The 19,138-nt window shown below is 41.7% G+C and overlaps 1 protein-coding gene across 1 annotated transcript in view; it reads left to right on the top strand.

Annotated features, from left to right (window-relative positions):
- FLT1 (fms related receptor tyrosine kinase 1) overlaps positions 1-19,138 on the top strand; it is a 109,884-nt gene that overhangs the window by 64,434 nt on the left and 26,312 nt on the right. Inside the window, exons 13-16 of the mRNA XM_064645439.1 lie at positions 5,277-5,567; positions 10,307-10,453; positions 12,364-12,495; positions 18,715-18,821. Coding sequence (XP_064501509.1) covers positions 5,277-5,567; positions 10,307-10,453; positions 12,364-12,495; positions 18,715-18,821 — 677 coding nt within the window. The remainder of the gene's footprint in view (positions 1-5,276; positions 5,568-10,306; positions 10,454-12,363; positions 12,496-18,714; positions 18,822-19,138) is intronic.

The following is a 19,138-nucleotide window of genomic DNA, read 5'->3' as shown; positions in this document are numbered from 1 at the left end:
TTCATAGTTTTCCTTGAGTCTGCCCAGATTCTAGCTTGCAGTACCACTCATTAGCACATGAAAGAGTAGAATGAATGGTAGTCTGCTCTTGACAAGTTGTGGCACCCTCTCAGCAACATCTCAGACCTTACCTCCCAGAAGGCAGCATAATTCCTGTCAGGCCAGCAGATGGGAGCCTTAGCGTCCTTAAACAGAGTGACCTACTATGAGCACTTGTCACTTCTTTGTAGAGTATCCACTGTTGTGCTGCTGGGACAGTTTCACCTGACAGACTTTGTGGGTGTCTACAGCTGTTAAAGCTTCATATCATAATACACTTCTGCATTTTGAAAGTGCCAGTTATCTATAAATATAGAAATTTTGTAAGAAGCATGACAAGTATAAACAGATAAGTGACATATATAGGTAGGTTGTTTGGTAAAGGACAGAGACACGAAAAATGTCTCCATGTTCTGCTAATGAGTGTGACAAGACCATTTGCCACCTTGACTGTTGTCCCCACTCTCAAATCACAGTTTTGCTTTTGTCCCTATCCTCTCATTGTGTCTGTTCAGACAGAAAGCTAAAAAATACATAAGTCTCCACAAATTATTGTGCCAACTGTGCTGTATTCTCATCTTTGTGTGGGTACTTCGCATGTAACATGGAGCAGTCACTGAGAGTCATTCACTGAGACTGTTCCTCTTTTAATGTGCAAAGATGCTGAATTTGGCCTTCTCTAACTCTTACTCTTCAGTTTTCAAGAGGTCATATGGGACATCCTGAAACCAAATGAAACTGTATTTTGATGGGCCACATTCGCTGTATCCAAATCTCCCTTTCAAAGTTTTGATGGTGGTTTCAGGTATGTTAGTGAATTGACATGGAGGAGTTAATTTCCCTACTTAGATCTCACATTCTTAGATCTTAACCAAGGAGAGAAGGAAATCCTTCTCCTTGATACCCAAGCTTGCACGAGAAAATGCAGAAAATTGTGACTTCCTTTGAAGATCTTATATTGGCTAGTGTCCAGAAAGAGGAGTGGCAGCTTTATTGGCAGCTTTATTATGGCTTGGAAATTCTTAGTATCTTGACTGGAGGCAAACATTCTTTATATGGTGGTGAAGTCGAAATGAATTTGTCCTTTATGTTCCTGGAGCTGAGCACTTCAGTTGTGTGTCATGGAAAGTCCTGATCATCTACTGACACTCACTTCCATTGATTGAAAGCAGTATAAACAATACTGCTGTGTTGTCCTTACAAAAATCCAGTTAGGCTCATCATAATATCCTCCATCAGGCTGAGACCAAACTGCCATGGCTGGGTAGAGCCTGTGTTTCACATCAAGAAACAAACATGTCCAAAATTTGCTCAAAAACACACTGAGGGAGTAAAAACCCAAGAGCCTTAAATGCTGATGGATGTGAACAGGACACTGCAAAGTATTTCCTTCTGATGAGTCCGAAACCAATACTTCAGGGCTTGTGTGACAGTTTAGAGCTAATTTGTCTTATGCTGTTGAGTCTGCTGGTGCCTGAACCACACAAAAGTGTCTAAAAGTAAGAGACATGTCTAAGCAGGAGAGGATGAACCCTTGTAGGAAAAGATGCTGCTGTCCTCTGTAAAAGTGACAAGCCAGAAATTACTCCAAAGAGCAGATGGAGGCAAAGCCTGTTCTTAACAGGAAGAATCCCTTTCCTTGGAGGCAGTCTCCTTCAGGCCTTCTCCTGGGGATAAGAAAATGCATGAACTCCAGTGGCTATACTGGTGTGAGGAGTTTCTTTACTGTAGACGGAAAAAACTAGGAAGGTGGTGGGAAGGCCAAACCTCTCCCAGCAGCCCTAGTTTGGAGTTGACATGTTCCACTCCTTCAGGGAACAGTGAACATGAGGAAATAAGTGCTAGCAGAGAGAACTTGGGAAGAAAAAGTCCTTTCTTAAGTTACTGTAAATCTCATTATTTCTGGGCTTCAAGTGCAACTTGCGTGTCTTTCTCTGGGAGGTTTGAAAGTGATATAATTTTATATACTGTGCCTGAGGGTGTGTGACATGAAGTCCATGGACTTTTGAGTAGCTTTCCTGTGGCTTCTATTAATCAGAGGGTATTTCTGGGGTGTGATCACTGACTTACTTCTAAAGGCAAATCCTTATTCAAAATTCAAAAGTAGATGTGAACCTTATATAAAAGCAATGTAGAAAGGTGTTTTCTGAAAGTTCTCCTGCTTGCTGATATGGAAAGAGTCTCTGTAACAACACCTCTACCCCACCAAATTTATTTGTGGTAGCCCCCTTTCCTCCAGCCTGCCCCTTTCCCTACATTTTGGGCTGTTTTGCTGGCACACAGTAGGCCCATGGGTGTGTTTGCAATTACAGAGGGTGAAACAGGAACAGCCCTGCCTTATCTTCCTGGTTTCCCGATGACACTAAGCGCATTTTATTTTGAGATTCCTGATGGTGCTTGGCAAAGATAAACAAAATCTTCCATCAGGAAACCTGGGAGCTATTTCCACAGGAAGCTTCAAATCACTAAAGTAAATAAAACCCTTTTACATTATTCCCAGCCACATTATTTAGCAAGCCTGAGCCTGTAACAATTGGTGAGAGGTGTCATATATTAGGGGGCTCGTAGCCTTTAAACAAATGATTCTCTTTGAATCCTGTGCATTTTGCTTTTGTCCCTGGATTTGTTCAGAAAATAGACTTTCTTCACAGAAGACACATTGAGGAAGAGCTCCAGACCTGACAACGTGAAAGTAATTGTAACTATATTATTCTGTTGGCACGCTATCCTTTTAGGTTAAAAATAGTCCATTTTCCTCAGTCCCCAGGGATCTTTAATTTCATCTTAAGAGTTTTGTTTGGCTCTTCTTAGCTTTTGCTGAGTACTGGCATCTTCAAAAGCAGAAATCACTAGTATTTCTAACCAATACTCTGGCTTTCCCAATGCACATCAGAACAATTTGAGATGTACTGTGAGTAAGACACAGTAATTTCTTTCTTCCAAATACTTACCTATATTCAAAATGTTGGCCCCTTGATTGGTTTTAAGTGTATCTGAATTGAATGCTTTTTAAAAAATTAAGTATAGGATTCACTTCATCTAAGTTAAGTCTCAAAGTTAGATATCTAAGCCTAAGCTGGTCATGTAGGGTCTCTTCATAATTAACCGTGAGGGGCCAGGATCTCTGGAATTTGACTCATCCTAGAGTGGTGGTTTGCATTGCCCTCTGGAGGAACTTGTGTCACTCCATGGCCTGTAAACTTCTGCCCATATACAAAACAACTATATTCAAGTAGCTAAGGCTAAATATGATGTACCCCATGTATGGAAATGCTTCATCTTAGCAGCACTTCCAGTCAACATATTCTTGAGATTAGAATCTGGCACCATGTGCTCTAACATATCAAAAAGGATCCTGATGATAGTCAGTCATAGATGAGTTCACAAAATTTGAAGTTTTTCTTAAAGCTTTGTTTGCTGGAGAGAGAAAAAAAGGGGATCCCAATGAAATGTGAGTGGAACAAGTCAAACAACAGGCTTTAATACCCAATCCAATATTTTAGTTCCAGTGCCTCCATTTGATTGATCTTCAGACTACACACCCGAACTACAGCTGATGACAGGCACACACTTTACTCCCACTGCAAGAGCATGATGAGTTCAACCATCAGAAATCAGGTCTCTCCCTGGAAGGCATCTACAGTCAGAAGAAATTTCAATCCAGGACTATCAGGAGCTCACTTACCCTGTGTAAACTCAGGGCTAAGTGTGGAAAAGAGGACATTATGGGGAGCAACTGATGCTTTCAATAGGCAGAACTTTAAACGGCAGCAGTGAGCAGGTCATGTTCGTGGTCCCCCTGGGAGGCAAGGCAGCTCAGTTTGTGATGTGGAGATTTAGGGACAAGCTTTCTGATGGATTGGTGAATCAATGAAAGAGGTTAGTGAAAGAATGCGTGGGATATTATTCACTTGAGATCTACATTTTACTGAAGTGACATTAAACCCAAAGCGACATCGGTAAGAATGGAGCTGATTGAAAGTCAGCATTGAGCTGTTCACACTCTAAGAAACAATAAAAGAAGGCATAATTCTCCCTTATGAAAGAATAAGCCATTCTTAGGATTTCAAGTCAAGTTTACAGCCAAGTGCCGTAGCAATTAGTTGTGAAAGAACAATTGAAAATGGCCAAAGTCGATGTCACTTGACCGAGAAGAAGGAAATTACTTTATCAGAATATTGGCTACAAATAAGCCAAGAAAGTTTGCATTCTAGGAGTAAAACTTGGAAGTGCTTTCTCTCAGGAACTTGCTTTACTTTCCCTGAGGTCAGTGATGTAACTGCCTTGCTGGAGGGATGAGCCCCAGGTGGAGGCAGCTGGGAGACAGCTGACACAGCCACAGCTCTGTGCCACTCACCAGGTGAAGGGAGCTGCAAGTAGCACTACAATAAACCACATACTTTTTCCAGTATGACTTTTTACACTTGTTGGCTAAATTATTCCTGCCTGAACTATCTGCTATGAGATGAAAACTTAAGCCATATTTATACTGAGTAAATGGATCCTTGATTTCTCTCAGGCGAAAGTATTTTTCACCTATGTTTAATGCCAAGCCACTTAAACAAAGTAATCTTCATCCTAGTGCTGCCCACACGCAGCTGGCCACTCAGGCCAGAGGGTACTTTCTGCTTTCCTCTTGTGTGCCTGGCACACTTTAAGTGCGGGGAAGGTAAATACCTCATTTCCAAGGGAAATCTCAGGCATGTGATCACAGGTTCAGTAATTTCTCAGAACTTGAAGCATTTTTAAGAAATAGACACACTTTATCTGAATAGTTATGAATAATATGAAAACAATGTAACCAAGCATGATGAAATTCAATACTTTCATACTGCCCTCTTGAGATTCATTTTCTCTTATGCAGTTCATAAGCTGGAGCTGTGATCAGAATTTCCCTCCTTTTTCAGAGTCCCACTGTGCTGTCTTTAAACAATTCTGCTTTTGGTACCTTGCCCCAGTCTGTCTTAACTTGGCATAACATTTATACAAACTCATTACTTCCAAGAGCAACTTCAGTTTACACGAACTGATGTCCGTGCCCAAGTGTCTCATAGCTCCAAGACAAATTATAAGAATAGCTGGAGCCTAGCATATGAAAGGAAAGATTACAGACTTGAGTAGGAAGAAGATGACATTGATTATTTCAAAGACTTCCCGAAAAAGGGGAAAATATATGCAGTGTTAATTTTGTCTCATTCGCTTCATATAAACTGAAAAGTGTTCTTGATTTTTGACAGATGTACCAAGCGGATTCCATATTAGTTTGGAAAAAATGCCCATTGAAGGAGAGAATTTGGTATTGTCCTGTTCAGCCAACAAATTCCTGTACAAAGACATTGCTTGGATTTTACCGAGGACAGTCAACAATCAAACAAAAGCAAAAAGGTCTCACAACAAGGAGTATTCCACCACCCTCACTCTGACCATCAAAAACGTTTCCCTGGCACACTCAGGCACCTATGCCTGCAGGGCAAGGAACATATACACGGGGAAAGAAGTGCTTCAAAAGAAAGACGTTACAATCAGAGGTGAGCACTGCAACAAAAAGGCTGTTTACTCTCGGATCCTCAAATATAAAAGCACAAGGAATGATTGTACAACACAAAGCAATGTAAAACATTAAAGGACTCATTAAACAGTAAGAGGTGTCTCATATCATCTTGATTTCTTATTACTGTTGCTACCTTTCAAGCCCTGAGGTGGTGCTCATTCCCCCAAGGTTTGGATATAGGAGGAATAGCAAACAAAAACCTAATGCGTGAGCTTCCAGTTGAGTTCAGACGGGTGTTTTCTGCTTTGACAAGGCACGTGGAAGCTGGGGTTTGGAAGATGCCCCGTGCTACATTTTACATGTCGTTATTTTTATTCTTGCTGTCTCCTACTGAGCAATAAGGAAAACTTTGGATCACTCTTTTCTTCTGCTTTGATATCGGCCTCATCAAAAGTGTCAAAGCTGAATAAACTGATTAACTTTAAAAACTGCTGTTTTCAGTCAACAACGGACATTTAATAAGCTAACTTAAATGTGCAGAAGGAGCACAATTCAGTTTGAGATTGACTGGACTATATATTTTTTATTTTAATCTGATCTTGATGGACTTATAAATATTACCTGCTGAGCAAGTTCTAATGCTTATTTATTTGAAATTATTTTCTACACTAAAGTACATTAATCTTAAAAGTATCTTCTAAAAGAAGTATGCAGGGAAGAAATAAAAATGTTGATATAATGCACAGACCTATCATATCATTTATAATAATGATGATTTTAAAACTGACAGACATGAACCATGTTTCTCCAAATAAATCCAGGTAGACTTCCAGTTGCTGTGTTGGTCAATTTTTAAAGTCAGTTCTGCACTAATGTAAAAAACTACTGATAAAATTTTGAGTGTTGCTCCTGGCCTGAAGATTCAGGAATTTGTAATGTTGTAATGATTTTATTAAATGAGGAATGTTACACTAACACAACTGTCAAGGTTTCAACTGGCACAGTGAGTTAATACATTTCTTAAAATACAAGTTCAAAATTGAAGCCATTAAAAATACTCTTTTGGTATGCAAATGACAATTGGATTTATTATGGGGATTAAGAACCAGCCAAACTTCTGAAGAATTAAGAGCAACTTAAGAATTCCTTGTGAATGTTTCCCCTTTTTTTCCCCATTGTCATGATTTTACTATGGGATGTTTCTGTGTATTATAAATTCTGTAAAAGGAAGAAGTTGCTATTTTTAATAGATCTGATAACTTTATTTTTTTACAATACATAGCTTTTTATTTTTGGTTACATTTATGATCGATCATTTATATAGCATTTACATAAGCCATAACAAAACAGACCGTAGTGACCAAAATAGAAAAGGAACAAAGTGGCTGTGCTTTTAAAATAGAGGGTGACAACATGACAGTTTGTTGCGCTTGGGAACTCACCCAACTATTTCCTCCTTTAGGTATCGAGACTGTGTCCCACGGCTAAACTTGCCTTTCACGTGGGAATTGCTTTTGTCAAGTGTGAAAGGGTAAACAATAGCATTTCCCCATAATGCCAGTTTCATGGAGCCTAAAATGCTTAGAAAACAATTGATAACCTGGAAGTTGTCAGAGTAAAGAAAAGAATAATCATTTATATCTTGAAATGGCACCTATAGCCTGCTTCTATACAGTAACTCTTTTGTTCATTATTAGTGTGATGGCTTCCAGAAACAATGTGCTCTTGCAAAGGGATCAGGCTCTCTTTTTTCCTAGAACATGCCTAAAAAGCAAGTGAAGTCATTGGTGACTGCTTAAATACGGAGCAAGTGCACTCTTTAGCATTTGCAAGTCTTCAGAAGAATTACAATACAGAATCCCCCTTTTTCCTGGGGTATTTTGTGGGAAGATGTTTGATGGCAAGGTGGGTGGTGATGACAGGACATTATGAATTTTCCATGGCCTTGGGAGCCAGAGCATGATGACTTGTAGCAATCAGTTGCCAGGCAATATAAATTTGGGTCAAAAAAAAAAAAGAGATATGTTGATTAGACTGTTCTGTGAAATTGTTGTGAATTGCAATGATGTATATCACTGCTGAGTGGATATCCCACTAGCCTGGTCTCAACCAGCACTTAGAGGGCCACACTGTGTAAGGATGTCATAACATCCCAATATGGCTGTCCGTGTTGGGAGGCTCAGAGAATGCTCACAGGAAACATTTGAGAAAAGCAGTTCTTGGTGGCCAGGTAAAAACTACTGATGTCACTTTTGATGTCCTCAGGTGACTGGAGAATCTCATGGGTCTGGGGACTTTCTCTGCCTTTTGTTGTGTAATATATTATTTAGGGAGAAAGGTGTGAATTATATTTCTTCTTTTTAAGTGTCAAAAATAAAGCTTGTATTTATATTTTTGTACTGATTAATAAAAATAAGTGAACAGACAACATAACCATAACAAAGGGCAAAAATTGATGGCATACAAATATCAACCCCAAAATTAACAAATTGTGACTTTTTTTTCCCCTTTGTTTGCTTTTGGAAATGCAAATTTGCCCACTCTACCACTCCAGGTCAGATGAGTACTTTGACATCAGTGTCCCCTTCTCCCCTCTGTAACCCCCCTGCCACTCCCCTGGGCCAAATTCTGCCTACAATGAAGTTCCTTGGAGTAACTGAGAGCAGAGCTTGGCCCAACAAGGCAGCATTTGTGGGCAAGCATGAAGACTGGAGTCAAGTCGGGGGGGCTGCCCTGGGTGCTGAGCCCTGCACTGTGCATGCTGGTGGCCAGGGTAGCCCCTCGGCTTTGGAGTGAGCAGAGTAGGACATTGGAAACTGCTCCCCTTGGGTTCAAGGCAAAAATGAACAGGAAAAAACAGGTGGTTTACAGAAGAGAATAATCCTCATGTTGACCAAGTCCTTGAAAAGTCAGCTGATTGCAGCAGAGAAATTACCGAAAGTGTGTGAATGATGACTTAAGTTTTAAGCAAAAAACTTTTCTTAATATGAAAACCCATCTTTAGTGTATGGCTATAAACAAATTAAAATTAATCACAACTCACAGAACGTGTGATTTGCCTTTGTTGTGTCATCTTGTCTGCTTTCATTTTGGATGTCTGGGATGGGGTGTCTATCAGGGACTGCTGATAAATATGAACTGTTGAGTTCTTCTCAGCATGTGTACATGGACATGCATCAGACTGTACCTGTTCATAGTGTGAAAAATGAGAACAGTGCAAAAATCGAGGCGAGTTATCAATGAGAAGAGGGCAGTCTTCTTGGCTGCAAGTCAAATATAGTTGACTATGTCGTTGTGTAGGTATGTGATGAAGAATTTACTTTACAGCGTCTCTCATAAACAATACTGTTTGGGAAGAGAGAACAGATTGTCTACTATGCTGTGAACAATAAACAGCTATGTCTATGGAAATAACTGGCTTGCAGCTCAGAAAAGCACAAACTGGTCATTTTATGGTCATGACTATGCTGGAGTTAGTTTCAAGGAGCAAAGATAGCCTACTTTAAAAGTGTTTTTAGTGCTGTGGGGCTCATGCACACTGCATAAGCTGGTGGTACACAGGTGCTTAAGGTTTCTAGAGAGCTTTTATTCACAGCTGGTAACAGAATCATTATGAAGATGGAAATGTCTGATGCTTAGTTTTTCTGTAAGGATAGAGAATAATCTTCCAAACACAGAATATCAGATATTCAGCTGATATTGAACTTGGTGTATTGGTATCTGTTGCAGTTTAAAAGAAAATATTTGTGGAGTTGGTTTCTGCTTTGTTTTGTTTCATATTTGGAATGTGTGTCTTACTATATTAGAAACTGCTGATCCTGTCAGTGTCTTTGAAGGGAAAGGTTGCAAGCAATCATGGAATTTCAGGGAATCTTCAGAGCATCTGCATCTGCGACACTGCTCAGGAGCTCCTTGAATTCTCTGTCACTGCTTTCAATGGACCAAAATACCAAAAAGAATTTAATGAGAGTTGCAAATGTGAATGAAAAATGTTGCCATATAATGTGCATAAAAGTCACAAATATCTTGACCTTTGTCAGAACTGCCTCCATCTCTGTATGAGATGAGGGAAGGAGTGGCAAAGTGTTGAAATTACGATGAGATTACTTTGCTTCTTTCAGGGACACTTTAACATGAAGTTTATAGTGTGTTTCTCAAATGCTGTGGTGTGGTTTGGCCAGACCTTGTTACATTCAGCCAAATATGTGAAACGCAAAAGTGGAAGAATTTATGAAGACTTTGGGACAATGCTTTTGTGCTTACAGTTTCTGGTTTTTGACTGAATTTAACAAATATGATTTGTAACTCTACTCTTTCAGTAAATTATAAAAGTCACATTCATGGATATTATGGTGTACAGATCTGTATGGTGCCATTAGCAACACTGAGATACTCTGCTACAAGGTTGTCCTGATAATTGTTAAGATCTTTGGTTCACAGTTTGTTTCTTCTGATGGTGAAAAACTGAGCTTTCATAGGAACTCATTACTTTTGATAAAAACAAACATGGTAGGTCATGGAACTGAGAAAATCTCTTGAACAATGTCATCCTTGGGTCTCCACTGGTCATCATAAGCTGCTACTGCTGAGTAATGGGAGTTCTCTGTACACACCCAACACTCTTGAGCAAAGTGGAAGAGTAAATAAAACCAGTGAACAATGAACTTGGTAGAACAGCCATAGCAGTCTCTAACATCAGTAAAATGAGTGTAGGGAAGATAATTAAAAGCCCCTAGTTACAAGATTGTAAAACAGAGGTGTTGTTTTGTCTTGTAGCTCAAGAGGCACCAGCCCTGCTGCGGCATCTTACGGATCAGACAGTGAACGCCAGTAAATCTGCCATGTTGGAGTGCCAGGTTCGTGGTATCCCTGAGCCCCAGATATCCTGGTTTAAAAACCACGAGGAAATACAGCAAGAACCAGGTGAGAGCTCTGTGTACTCACCTACCACTGACAGGCTGTTTATTAACCCATCTGCCATAGGTAGTCATTTGTAGTGTCATTGGTACCAGCAGCCAGACACAAGGAAGAAGTATTGCCAAGGTATTCCAGGCAGGGAGGCAGCAACACAGGTGCTCCAGATTGTTCTGTCTCAGTCCAAAACCTGAGCCAGGTTGGAGGTCTAGACACAACAAGTCTCTATGGAGTCAGTGGAAAAAAATTTTCATCTTATAAGAGTCATCTCCAGAGAAAGCTACTTCCCTCCATTTACTATAGAGGGAGCCTAAGGATCGGGTGTTTTGGCCAGAAGATAGCTAAGCAAGAGAAAACCAATCTGTTTGTATTGCGTTGTGTATGGGAGTACCAGGGGGAGTCTGTGGTAAGGCATTCAAAGTCTGTTCTTGAGTCACAAGCTACAACACTAAATCCATATCTGAGATGTCCAAAACTGAAACGTGTCTACTGGCAGCAGAGGAATCCAGGTCTCATGCAACAGAAAGGAACAGTTTCCCAGGTGGCATATTCTAGTGACAGGAAAACTTTGGGAGATGTTTACTGCTGTGACTGGAATGTGGCTTCAAAGATCAGCTAAGACTAAATGTCCAGCTGCTGTCACCACAGTCATGGAAACGTTCCTTGGAGATTTCAGATGGAGATGAATGACGGAGGAAAAGGCAAAACCTTTGTCATGGGAATTCATTCACTTTTGGATCAAAAGCACACATTGAGCTAGTCTTACAGACTCAATAAAAATGTTCAAAGAGGTTTGGTCCATACGATTTGAGTTATAAGTGTAGTCTTCTATAATAATGTTTTAGAAAGTTTGTGGTTATGGTTCTGTCCTGCATTATTGGAAATTACTATAGCATGAATAAAGACAATTGGAAAAAAGTCTGAGGATTTCTCCAAGTGAGTTATAAGCCTGTACAGACTTGCAGCCCAAGCACTAAACTTAATCTAGAGTCAGATTCCATGCAGCTTTATGGTGACCACATAGTTGTAATGTGCATTAATAATGCTGTCCTCTAAAATGAATGTTATCTGTCTAACTTGGGTGTAATAGAACACATACAATTAGGAGCCAGGAAGATGTTTCCAGAGGGTAAGTCAGAGTACTTTACTTAGGTGCCTAAAATAGATGGTGGGAATACATTTTGATTGGACTGTAGTTATGATGGAGCCAAACACAAGTGTGTACTTGACTGCACATTTCCTGGCTATAGGGTGCCTCAGCAGCAGGCAGTCCTGAGGCCAAATCTGCTCCCTGCCTCTTCCTTGCTTCTTGGAGTATTGCGCAGGCTGGCTTCTGGGTTGACCTAGCTGGAATAAACAAGATGTTGAAACTTCAGGTGACTCCTGTGTTTTAGGGTACACCTCATGGGACCTCTCCATGCACTGTCAAGGGTCCTTTTGTGAAGGGGACCACCATTCCATGCCACATGGGCAAGTGAGATTTGAGACAAGTCTGCTGCCCATAGGGGCAGTCTAGATATCTTTTGGAAGCGCTCTAAGCTTGAACTGCTGGTGGGGCAAACCCATGCCTGTAAGTGCAGTAATCAGACTACCCATTTTGCAAAAGCTGGAGACACGCTGAAGGATTCACCTGGATGAAAGCCTAGGCACAGTGCTAATCAACACAGACAGTACCAAGTGCTTCCAAGATCATTTCCTTGGCCTGAGCTTTTTCACTCACCCAAGTGCTTTGCAAACAGTGATTTCCAAAACATTCACAGAGCGTCCAAGTATGTTTGGCTTTCCTGCAGATAACATTGTGCTGTGCAGTCTGTGGCTCATATTTCTTTTGAGAAGAACTTGAAGCAGATATTATTACACAAGGGCCAGTTTTTGTTTATATCCTGGCTCCCTCTCATTGCAAATATTTCATTTCACAGGAATAATTTTAGGGCCCGGAAGCCGAATGCTGTTTATTGAAAGAGTAAAAGAGGAGGATGAAGGACTTTACCAGTGTATAGCCACCAACTTAAAAGGCTCCGTGGAGAGTGCGGCATATGTCACGGTACAAGGTAAAGCATGACATTAAATGGGAAGTGCAAGCTTTCCAGAGTGATGTTCTTACTCAGGCTGGAAGGGCAGGGGTATGACCTGAGACTCATCTGGTGATCTCTGAAGGCAGCAATCTGAAGGAAGTCCTAGCAAGGGAAGCGTACCAGGTTGGAAAGGAAGCCTAGCAGGAAATGCTAACTCAGTGTGTGTTTACACTGACCTAAAAAGAAGAATTACTTCAACCCAACAAAGATCAGGTCAGGGTAGGTGATAAATGTAAATTTAGTATCAGCAAAACAAACAAAAAACAGTAAGAAACTCTCTCCTACCCACACATTTTTGCATTTCAGGTTAATTCCATAGAAATTAGTGGCCTGGGATATTCTCATTTGTTTATTTTCAATGTAAAGTGAACCGCCAAATAAGACTAGAAGATTTTACCCTAGCGATAGCTACAAATGCAAAGGTGCTACTACAAAGAAGTAGGTATGACCTAGTTATTTCTGTAACCATTACTGGAGATAGTTTGCTACTCATTTAAAAGTCCAGCCTTGTTCTGCCTTCTGACGATCTCAACCCATGCTGGTGGCAGTGACTTCTATCAATTCATTTTACACTGCATAAAAATAAATTTTATTCAGTGACCTTTTGATTTCATTAAATACCCTTTTGGCTCATAAATTATGAGATAAGAGAAGTAGATTGACATCCTCCATATAAGTCAGTGCCATGTATGAATTAAATTTGACATAATCTATTCTACTGACCTCATGTGTTAAGTAAAGAGTCCTAAATGCATTTACTTTCTTGTTATAGAAGAAAATTTGAGTATCATCAGGTGTCTTGGGCAGGGATTATGTGTTTGTGGATGTTCTCATACAATGGTTTAATGTATCTGAATACTACTTAGTATTTGGATACTACCCTACAGCTCAAGACAATTACAGCTACTAAATCAGTATTGATTTTCTGCCATGAGTGTGTTATCAGTCTGAATTAATGGTGATGATACAATAATGTTTTTGCTTTAAAATGTCAGGGATAAGTATATTTATATGGGCTGGTCTAACTGGTGAAATAAAGGAGTTAAAAATGCCTATCTCCTTATGAATAATTATAGAATCATAGAATGGTTGAAGGAACCTTAAATAACCTCTAGTTCCAAGGCAGGGACACCTTCCACTAGACCAGATTGCTCAAAGACCCATCCAATCTGGCCTTGAACACTGACAAGGATGGGGCAACTACAACTTACCTGGACAACCTGTGCCAGTGCCTCACCACCCTCACTGTAAAGAACTTATTCCTGATACCTAATCTAAACCTGCCCTCTTTCAGTGTTAAATCATTCTTTCTTGTCCTATCACTCCATGCCCTGGGAAAAAGTTCCTCTACAGGTCTCTTGTAGCCCCCTTTTAAGTACTGGAACGTGCTATAAGGTTTCCCCACAGCCTTCTCCTCTTCAGGATGAACAAACCCAGCTGTCTCAGCCTGTCTTTATAGGAAAGGTGCTTCAGCCCTCTGATCGTCTTTGTAGCCTCCTCTGGACTGACTCTAACAGATCCACATCATTTTATGTTGGACACCCCAGAGCTGGATGCAGCACTCCAGATGGGGTCTTACGAGAGTGGAGTCGAAAGGCAGAATTACCTCCCTCGAGGTGCCTTGATGACACTAAGGATTTTAAGGCTGCTGTAATAGCTAAAAGAGTAACTTGCTGTCCAATGCATCCTACTAATTGATAGTCCTGGACTATGTCATTCATTATCGTTTCGATTTTTAACATCATTGCAGCTTGTCTATTTATTGCAACCACAAGCATTCTGTCAGATGGCATCTAGGAAATCATATCTCCTACTCCAGAAAAGAGAACAACCAAGAAAGCTTCTTCTCTGGTTACATGTCCTAAGGGACCACTGGCAATGTCCTTGTATGACTCCTGTGGGAGCAGGAGATGAAGACTACCGTACTAAAATGTATGGCTTTGAGACTGGACATTAAAAAGAAAGACAGTTTGTCTTATCTACTATGATAAAGGAAAATGCCTTTCCACCCTTTTCCTACTACAAGAAGGGAATTCACTGGAGGTTTTTTCACTCATTCCTACACTGGTCTGGAGTGCCTGTCCCTCTCCCAGGGAATGCCAGCCTCTGACCTCATCCCTGAGCCTGGAGAGGCAAGATCTAGGCTTTGCCACTTTCTTTGTGTTTCTTAGAAACACAGGCCTTGTGCCGGCCCCTGTGAGCACCAAAGCCTTCCCTCCATCCCAGCAGCTCTCAGAACATGGGGCCACAGATCAAAGAGAGTGGAGCAGTGCCTCATGTCAATGGCCATGTTTAGCAGATTGGAAGAGTTGTGAATGAGTCAGGAAGGAAACTGTCTGCTCTCTTTATTTCCTCTGAAAAAAATTCTTATACTCACAGATAAAACAATGTGTTATTTTTGTATCCGAGATGGATGAATGGATGGTTGAATCAAAGGACTGTCTTTAAATAATCACAGCCTGTGTTTAGTTTGGAAGCAGGAGTTGCTGGGCTGTCTAAGTAGAAGAGGGGCCATGTTTGTGGCCATGTCAGAGCAAGCTCTCCTCTTGCTCCTGGCTGAGGAACCGAAGAGGCAGCAAATATGCAAGGACAGAACAGAAACAGCAAATGGCTGCCAGAGCACCCAGCAGATGGAGGACACTGTATACCTAAAAGCCTGGGGACACATGCTGCTTAGCACATGGGGGACACAGGCTCTTGGGCAGCTTTCTTTTGGGGGTCACCTGCTTACAGAGTGGAGGACTTGCCATGAAAGCCCTGCCCTGCTTCTCCTAAGGACGGCCCTCACACTCCCTGTCAGCAGGAGCCAGGGATACAGCTAGTTGCAGAGATGCTTCATCTTGAAGTGGATGGGCTGAAAAAGGAAGGAGCATCCTTTACACTCATGCTTGCTGAAATATGAATGTATAACAAGCAAATGAATACAGCAATGTGTCCTGTCTTAAAGGTGATGTTTAATGTGAACCCTGCTGTTGAAAAGGAAAGTGTCACACTTATTGAGTATTCACTGGACTATTCTGACACTGTGAAAATGGTGTGTTGCCTTTTAAATAACTTTTATTTAATTAAGTTTTTAATAATAACTTTGTCTATCATTTATCTATCTGTCTATCTATCTATCTATCTATTTCTCTATCTATCTATCCATTCATCTATCTACCTACCTACCTACCTCCCTACCTACCTAACCTCTCTGACTTTGTATATCAAAAAGTTGTTGTGCCTTTTGGGTCACTGAAGTCATCAGGAACTTCTCCATGAAGTTTAACTGGAATTCCCTCAGCTATTAAGTGAAGTTCAGCCTGGTTTATGTCTTATGTCTGTAAGAGTAAAGGTGAACACTTAGACTCGTGTTACCTCAGAAGTCCACCAAAGTGGGGTGTAAAGGAGTCCTGGCATTCTCTAGTTCAATCTCAGTTTAAACTAGAGTTATCACCAACAGTACATCCAGTCAGTGATTGCTTTATCTGGCTAGGTTATGACTACCTCCAAGGATGGAAATTCCTCAGCAACTCTGAGAACCCATCCCACTGTTGCACTGCTGTGATTATGGGATCACATGTATTAAACAGGGTAGGTCCCATTAGGGTAGGGGTCAGGGATGTTTTGGGTGCAGCAGAGTAGTGTTGTTGCCCCAGGCATTATTTTTCCCCCAATTGACACCTAAGCCGCAGCTTAATGTTTAGGTGTTTAGAGCTGAAATCCTAATGAGCAAGTCCATGCCAGCCAAAGGCTTGAGCTTGTAGCTGGAGGGATTGGCACATTAATCCAGGCTCTCATCCTGGCATATTCGCACAGTTCTGGTGGCTTCTGTTACTACTGATAGAGAGAAGTGCTGCTGGTGGCACTTCTTCACTCGCCCCTCCTGACCCCTCTGCAGCATTACAGAGACATGGTATAGTGTGGGAGGGCTTTTAGAGGGGCTCTGGGGCAGGAAGGGGGCTGCTGCTTGTGGCAATGTGTCAGGCAGATGGGACAGAGCTTCACACGAGGGAAAGTCTTTGTCTGATGAGGTGGCTGTTGAGTAAATATTTGGCAGGGAGGTGTAAGGGGAAGCCAGAAATCTTGGGCTGGTAGGCAGAGAGGGGGATTTAGTCCTACCTATAGGCTCTCCAAACTCTGCTAATCCTGAGACATCTTCTGAGTGTTTCTGTCTGTTCTGCCTCAAATCAAACCTTCTCCTACCCACATGAGAGCTCTAGCTTCAAGGCTTTTAGCCAGACTAGGAATCTGGCACTTGATAACCCAGCCCAACCTCATCTTGGGAAATGCTTTCTAGTTTACTATGTTTGCTTGAACATTTCAAAGACAGCACCTTTGTGTCTCTTTGCTAACTCCTGGGCAGCATACTGTAGTGGTTAGAGGGTTGCTGTCTTCCACCCCAGGACTGGCAGCACCATCATGCCTCAAGTGTTCTGTTTTCTGTGTCCTGCCATATGGAGCAGTGGCAAAAAATGAACTTCAGCCCCTCCAGGTTTTGCTGAATAAATGTCAGAAATTATTATTCAACATCTGCATGTGTGCTGCTCAGAAGCAAGAGGAGAGTATCCATATGTAAAAGGAAATGCTGATGCCAGAGAATAAGCAAGCTGCATTAGGCTGTATTATTTATGCCATCACTATGTTCCATGTCTAAATCAAGTACTTACACAAATACTTGTGAAAAAATAGCACTCTTGGAGAATAGATACTTTATATCTTCATTTGTAGTTGCAGTTGTATTTTTCCTCAATGAGCTTTATTCTCACAGCTCCAGAATGGACATACCAGAGCAATCTTAGATATGGGACGTGAATACAAATCTGATTATCACCTTTAGGGAGGGAAGACATTATGCTAATTAGGCAATATGCTCATACGCTCTGAAAAAAGCTCTCTAGCCTTGCCTAAAACCAGGCAACACATCCCTCTGGATTACCCCGTAAACCCACCAGTGAGACATCAATCATCCCTTTTTCATGTGTCTGGAGTAACACCAAGCCGCTGGGCTCTGAAAGTATGCAAAAGTAGTTGACAAAACTACTGTGAAATCATGTTCAGAATTACTCCTCCTCATCCTCTCATTTCTCCTGTCTAGAGGGTGTTTCAAAATAAGTGGCAGAATATGAGGGTTCTTGTTGCATTTGCTACCAAACAGATGGAAAACATATTGTGGGAAGTGTGGGATTTTGACTTGACCACAGAATTTACAAAACAGACTGCTCTGAAACTATTTTACACATCCCTAAATAGCAGTCTGAAGTGAGTTTTATTTTGGCTTTTTTTAAGATCTGTCAGTAGGCTCTAATACTCTCCAGATTTTTAATGTTCATGTTTTCTTGGTGCTCTGTTTTCAGTCATTGTTGGTTTTGTTTTTCCCTTTCTGTGCTTAATTTTTTCCCTGGTTTGAAGAGCTCTCCCTGCCTGTTGGGTTCTGTGGGGTACTGTTGGGAAAGGAGAGGGCCTCGTGTCCCCTCAAGGAGCCTGGCCCTGTGTTGCTGGTGTGACCAGCAGGAGACCTGAGGGCACAGAGACCACTGGGAAACCAGTGAATTGAAGGGAACACTGGGCCATACGCCCTAGGTTTCTGACCTGTGGGAATGGGCCCCTGTGCCATGCTTTGTATGAGCTGATCTTCCAGGTGCCAGATAAGATCTATCCAGGCCATGGGAAGAAGAGCTCATGGACTCCTTCTGGCAGCAGCATGAGCCTCCAAAGGAACCCCCAGCTTTGCCCCAGTGAGTGTTTTGCTGAGGGCTGGTGGGTTTCCAGCACAGCTGGTAAGGAGGTGTGGGCTGCAGGGCTCAGCCATCAGCAGGGAAGAGCTCTCTGAGCAGTGCTCAAGGAAAGGCATCATGTCCTGGACAGCAAACCCCAAGCAGCAGCACTGCAGCATGCCCTGGGTCACACTTGGATTCGCTGGTGCCTGCACAAGCCCTCCCTGGAGTTTCTCCTGTGTATTATCAGCAGCTCTCACACCACAGCACTGCCCCTGGGAAAGGGCCAGCAGAGCCATCCCCTCTGTGCAGCCCTGTCCTCTCCTGAGACTGCAGGAGACCTTTTTTCTTGGCTCTGTGATCCAGTCCAAACAGAGATTAATGCCCCATTGAAAAGCAGCTGGTCCTTCCTGGTATTTTATTTTAATGGCAAAAAAACCATAAAGTGCCCTTGCTTTGCAGGTCGTTTTCTAAAATGTTTGCTGCTTGATTTTCCCAGGCATATCAGAGAGGTCAAACCTGGAGCTGATAACCCTGACCTGTACCTGTGTGGCTGCGACACTGTTCTGGCTCCTGTTGACCCTCTTCATTCGCAAGCTGAAGAGGGTAAGAACAGATTGGGATCTCCTGGTGACACCTGCCTCTCCTTGACAGCTCTTTGCTCATGTTGGAAAATCTTTCCCAGGCCAATGGAATTTCTGAGTTTACCAAAAAAAAAAATTCCATTTCACTTACTGCAGCACCACCACTTTCACAGCACCAAGCCTACCAGAGTTCAAGAAGCATTTTGACAATGCTCTCAGGCTCATGGTGTGACTCTTAGGGTTGTCCTGTGCAAGTCCAGGAGTTGGACTTTGATGATCCTAGTGGGTCCCTTCAAACTCAAAATATTCTCTGATTCTGTAATACCACTCACCTTTCCT

Source organism: Pseudopipra pipra, chromosome 2, assembly GCF_036250125.1.
Source record: "Pseudopipra pipra isolate bDixPip1 chromosome 2, bDixPip1.hap1, whole genome shotgun sequence".
NCBI classification, from domain to species: domain Eukaryota; kingdom Metazoa; phylum Chordata; class Aves; order Passeriformes; family Pipridae; genus Pseudopipra; species Pseudopipra pipra.
This window is presented reverse-complemented; position numbering and strand designations above follow the sequence as displayed.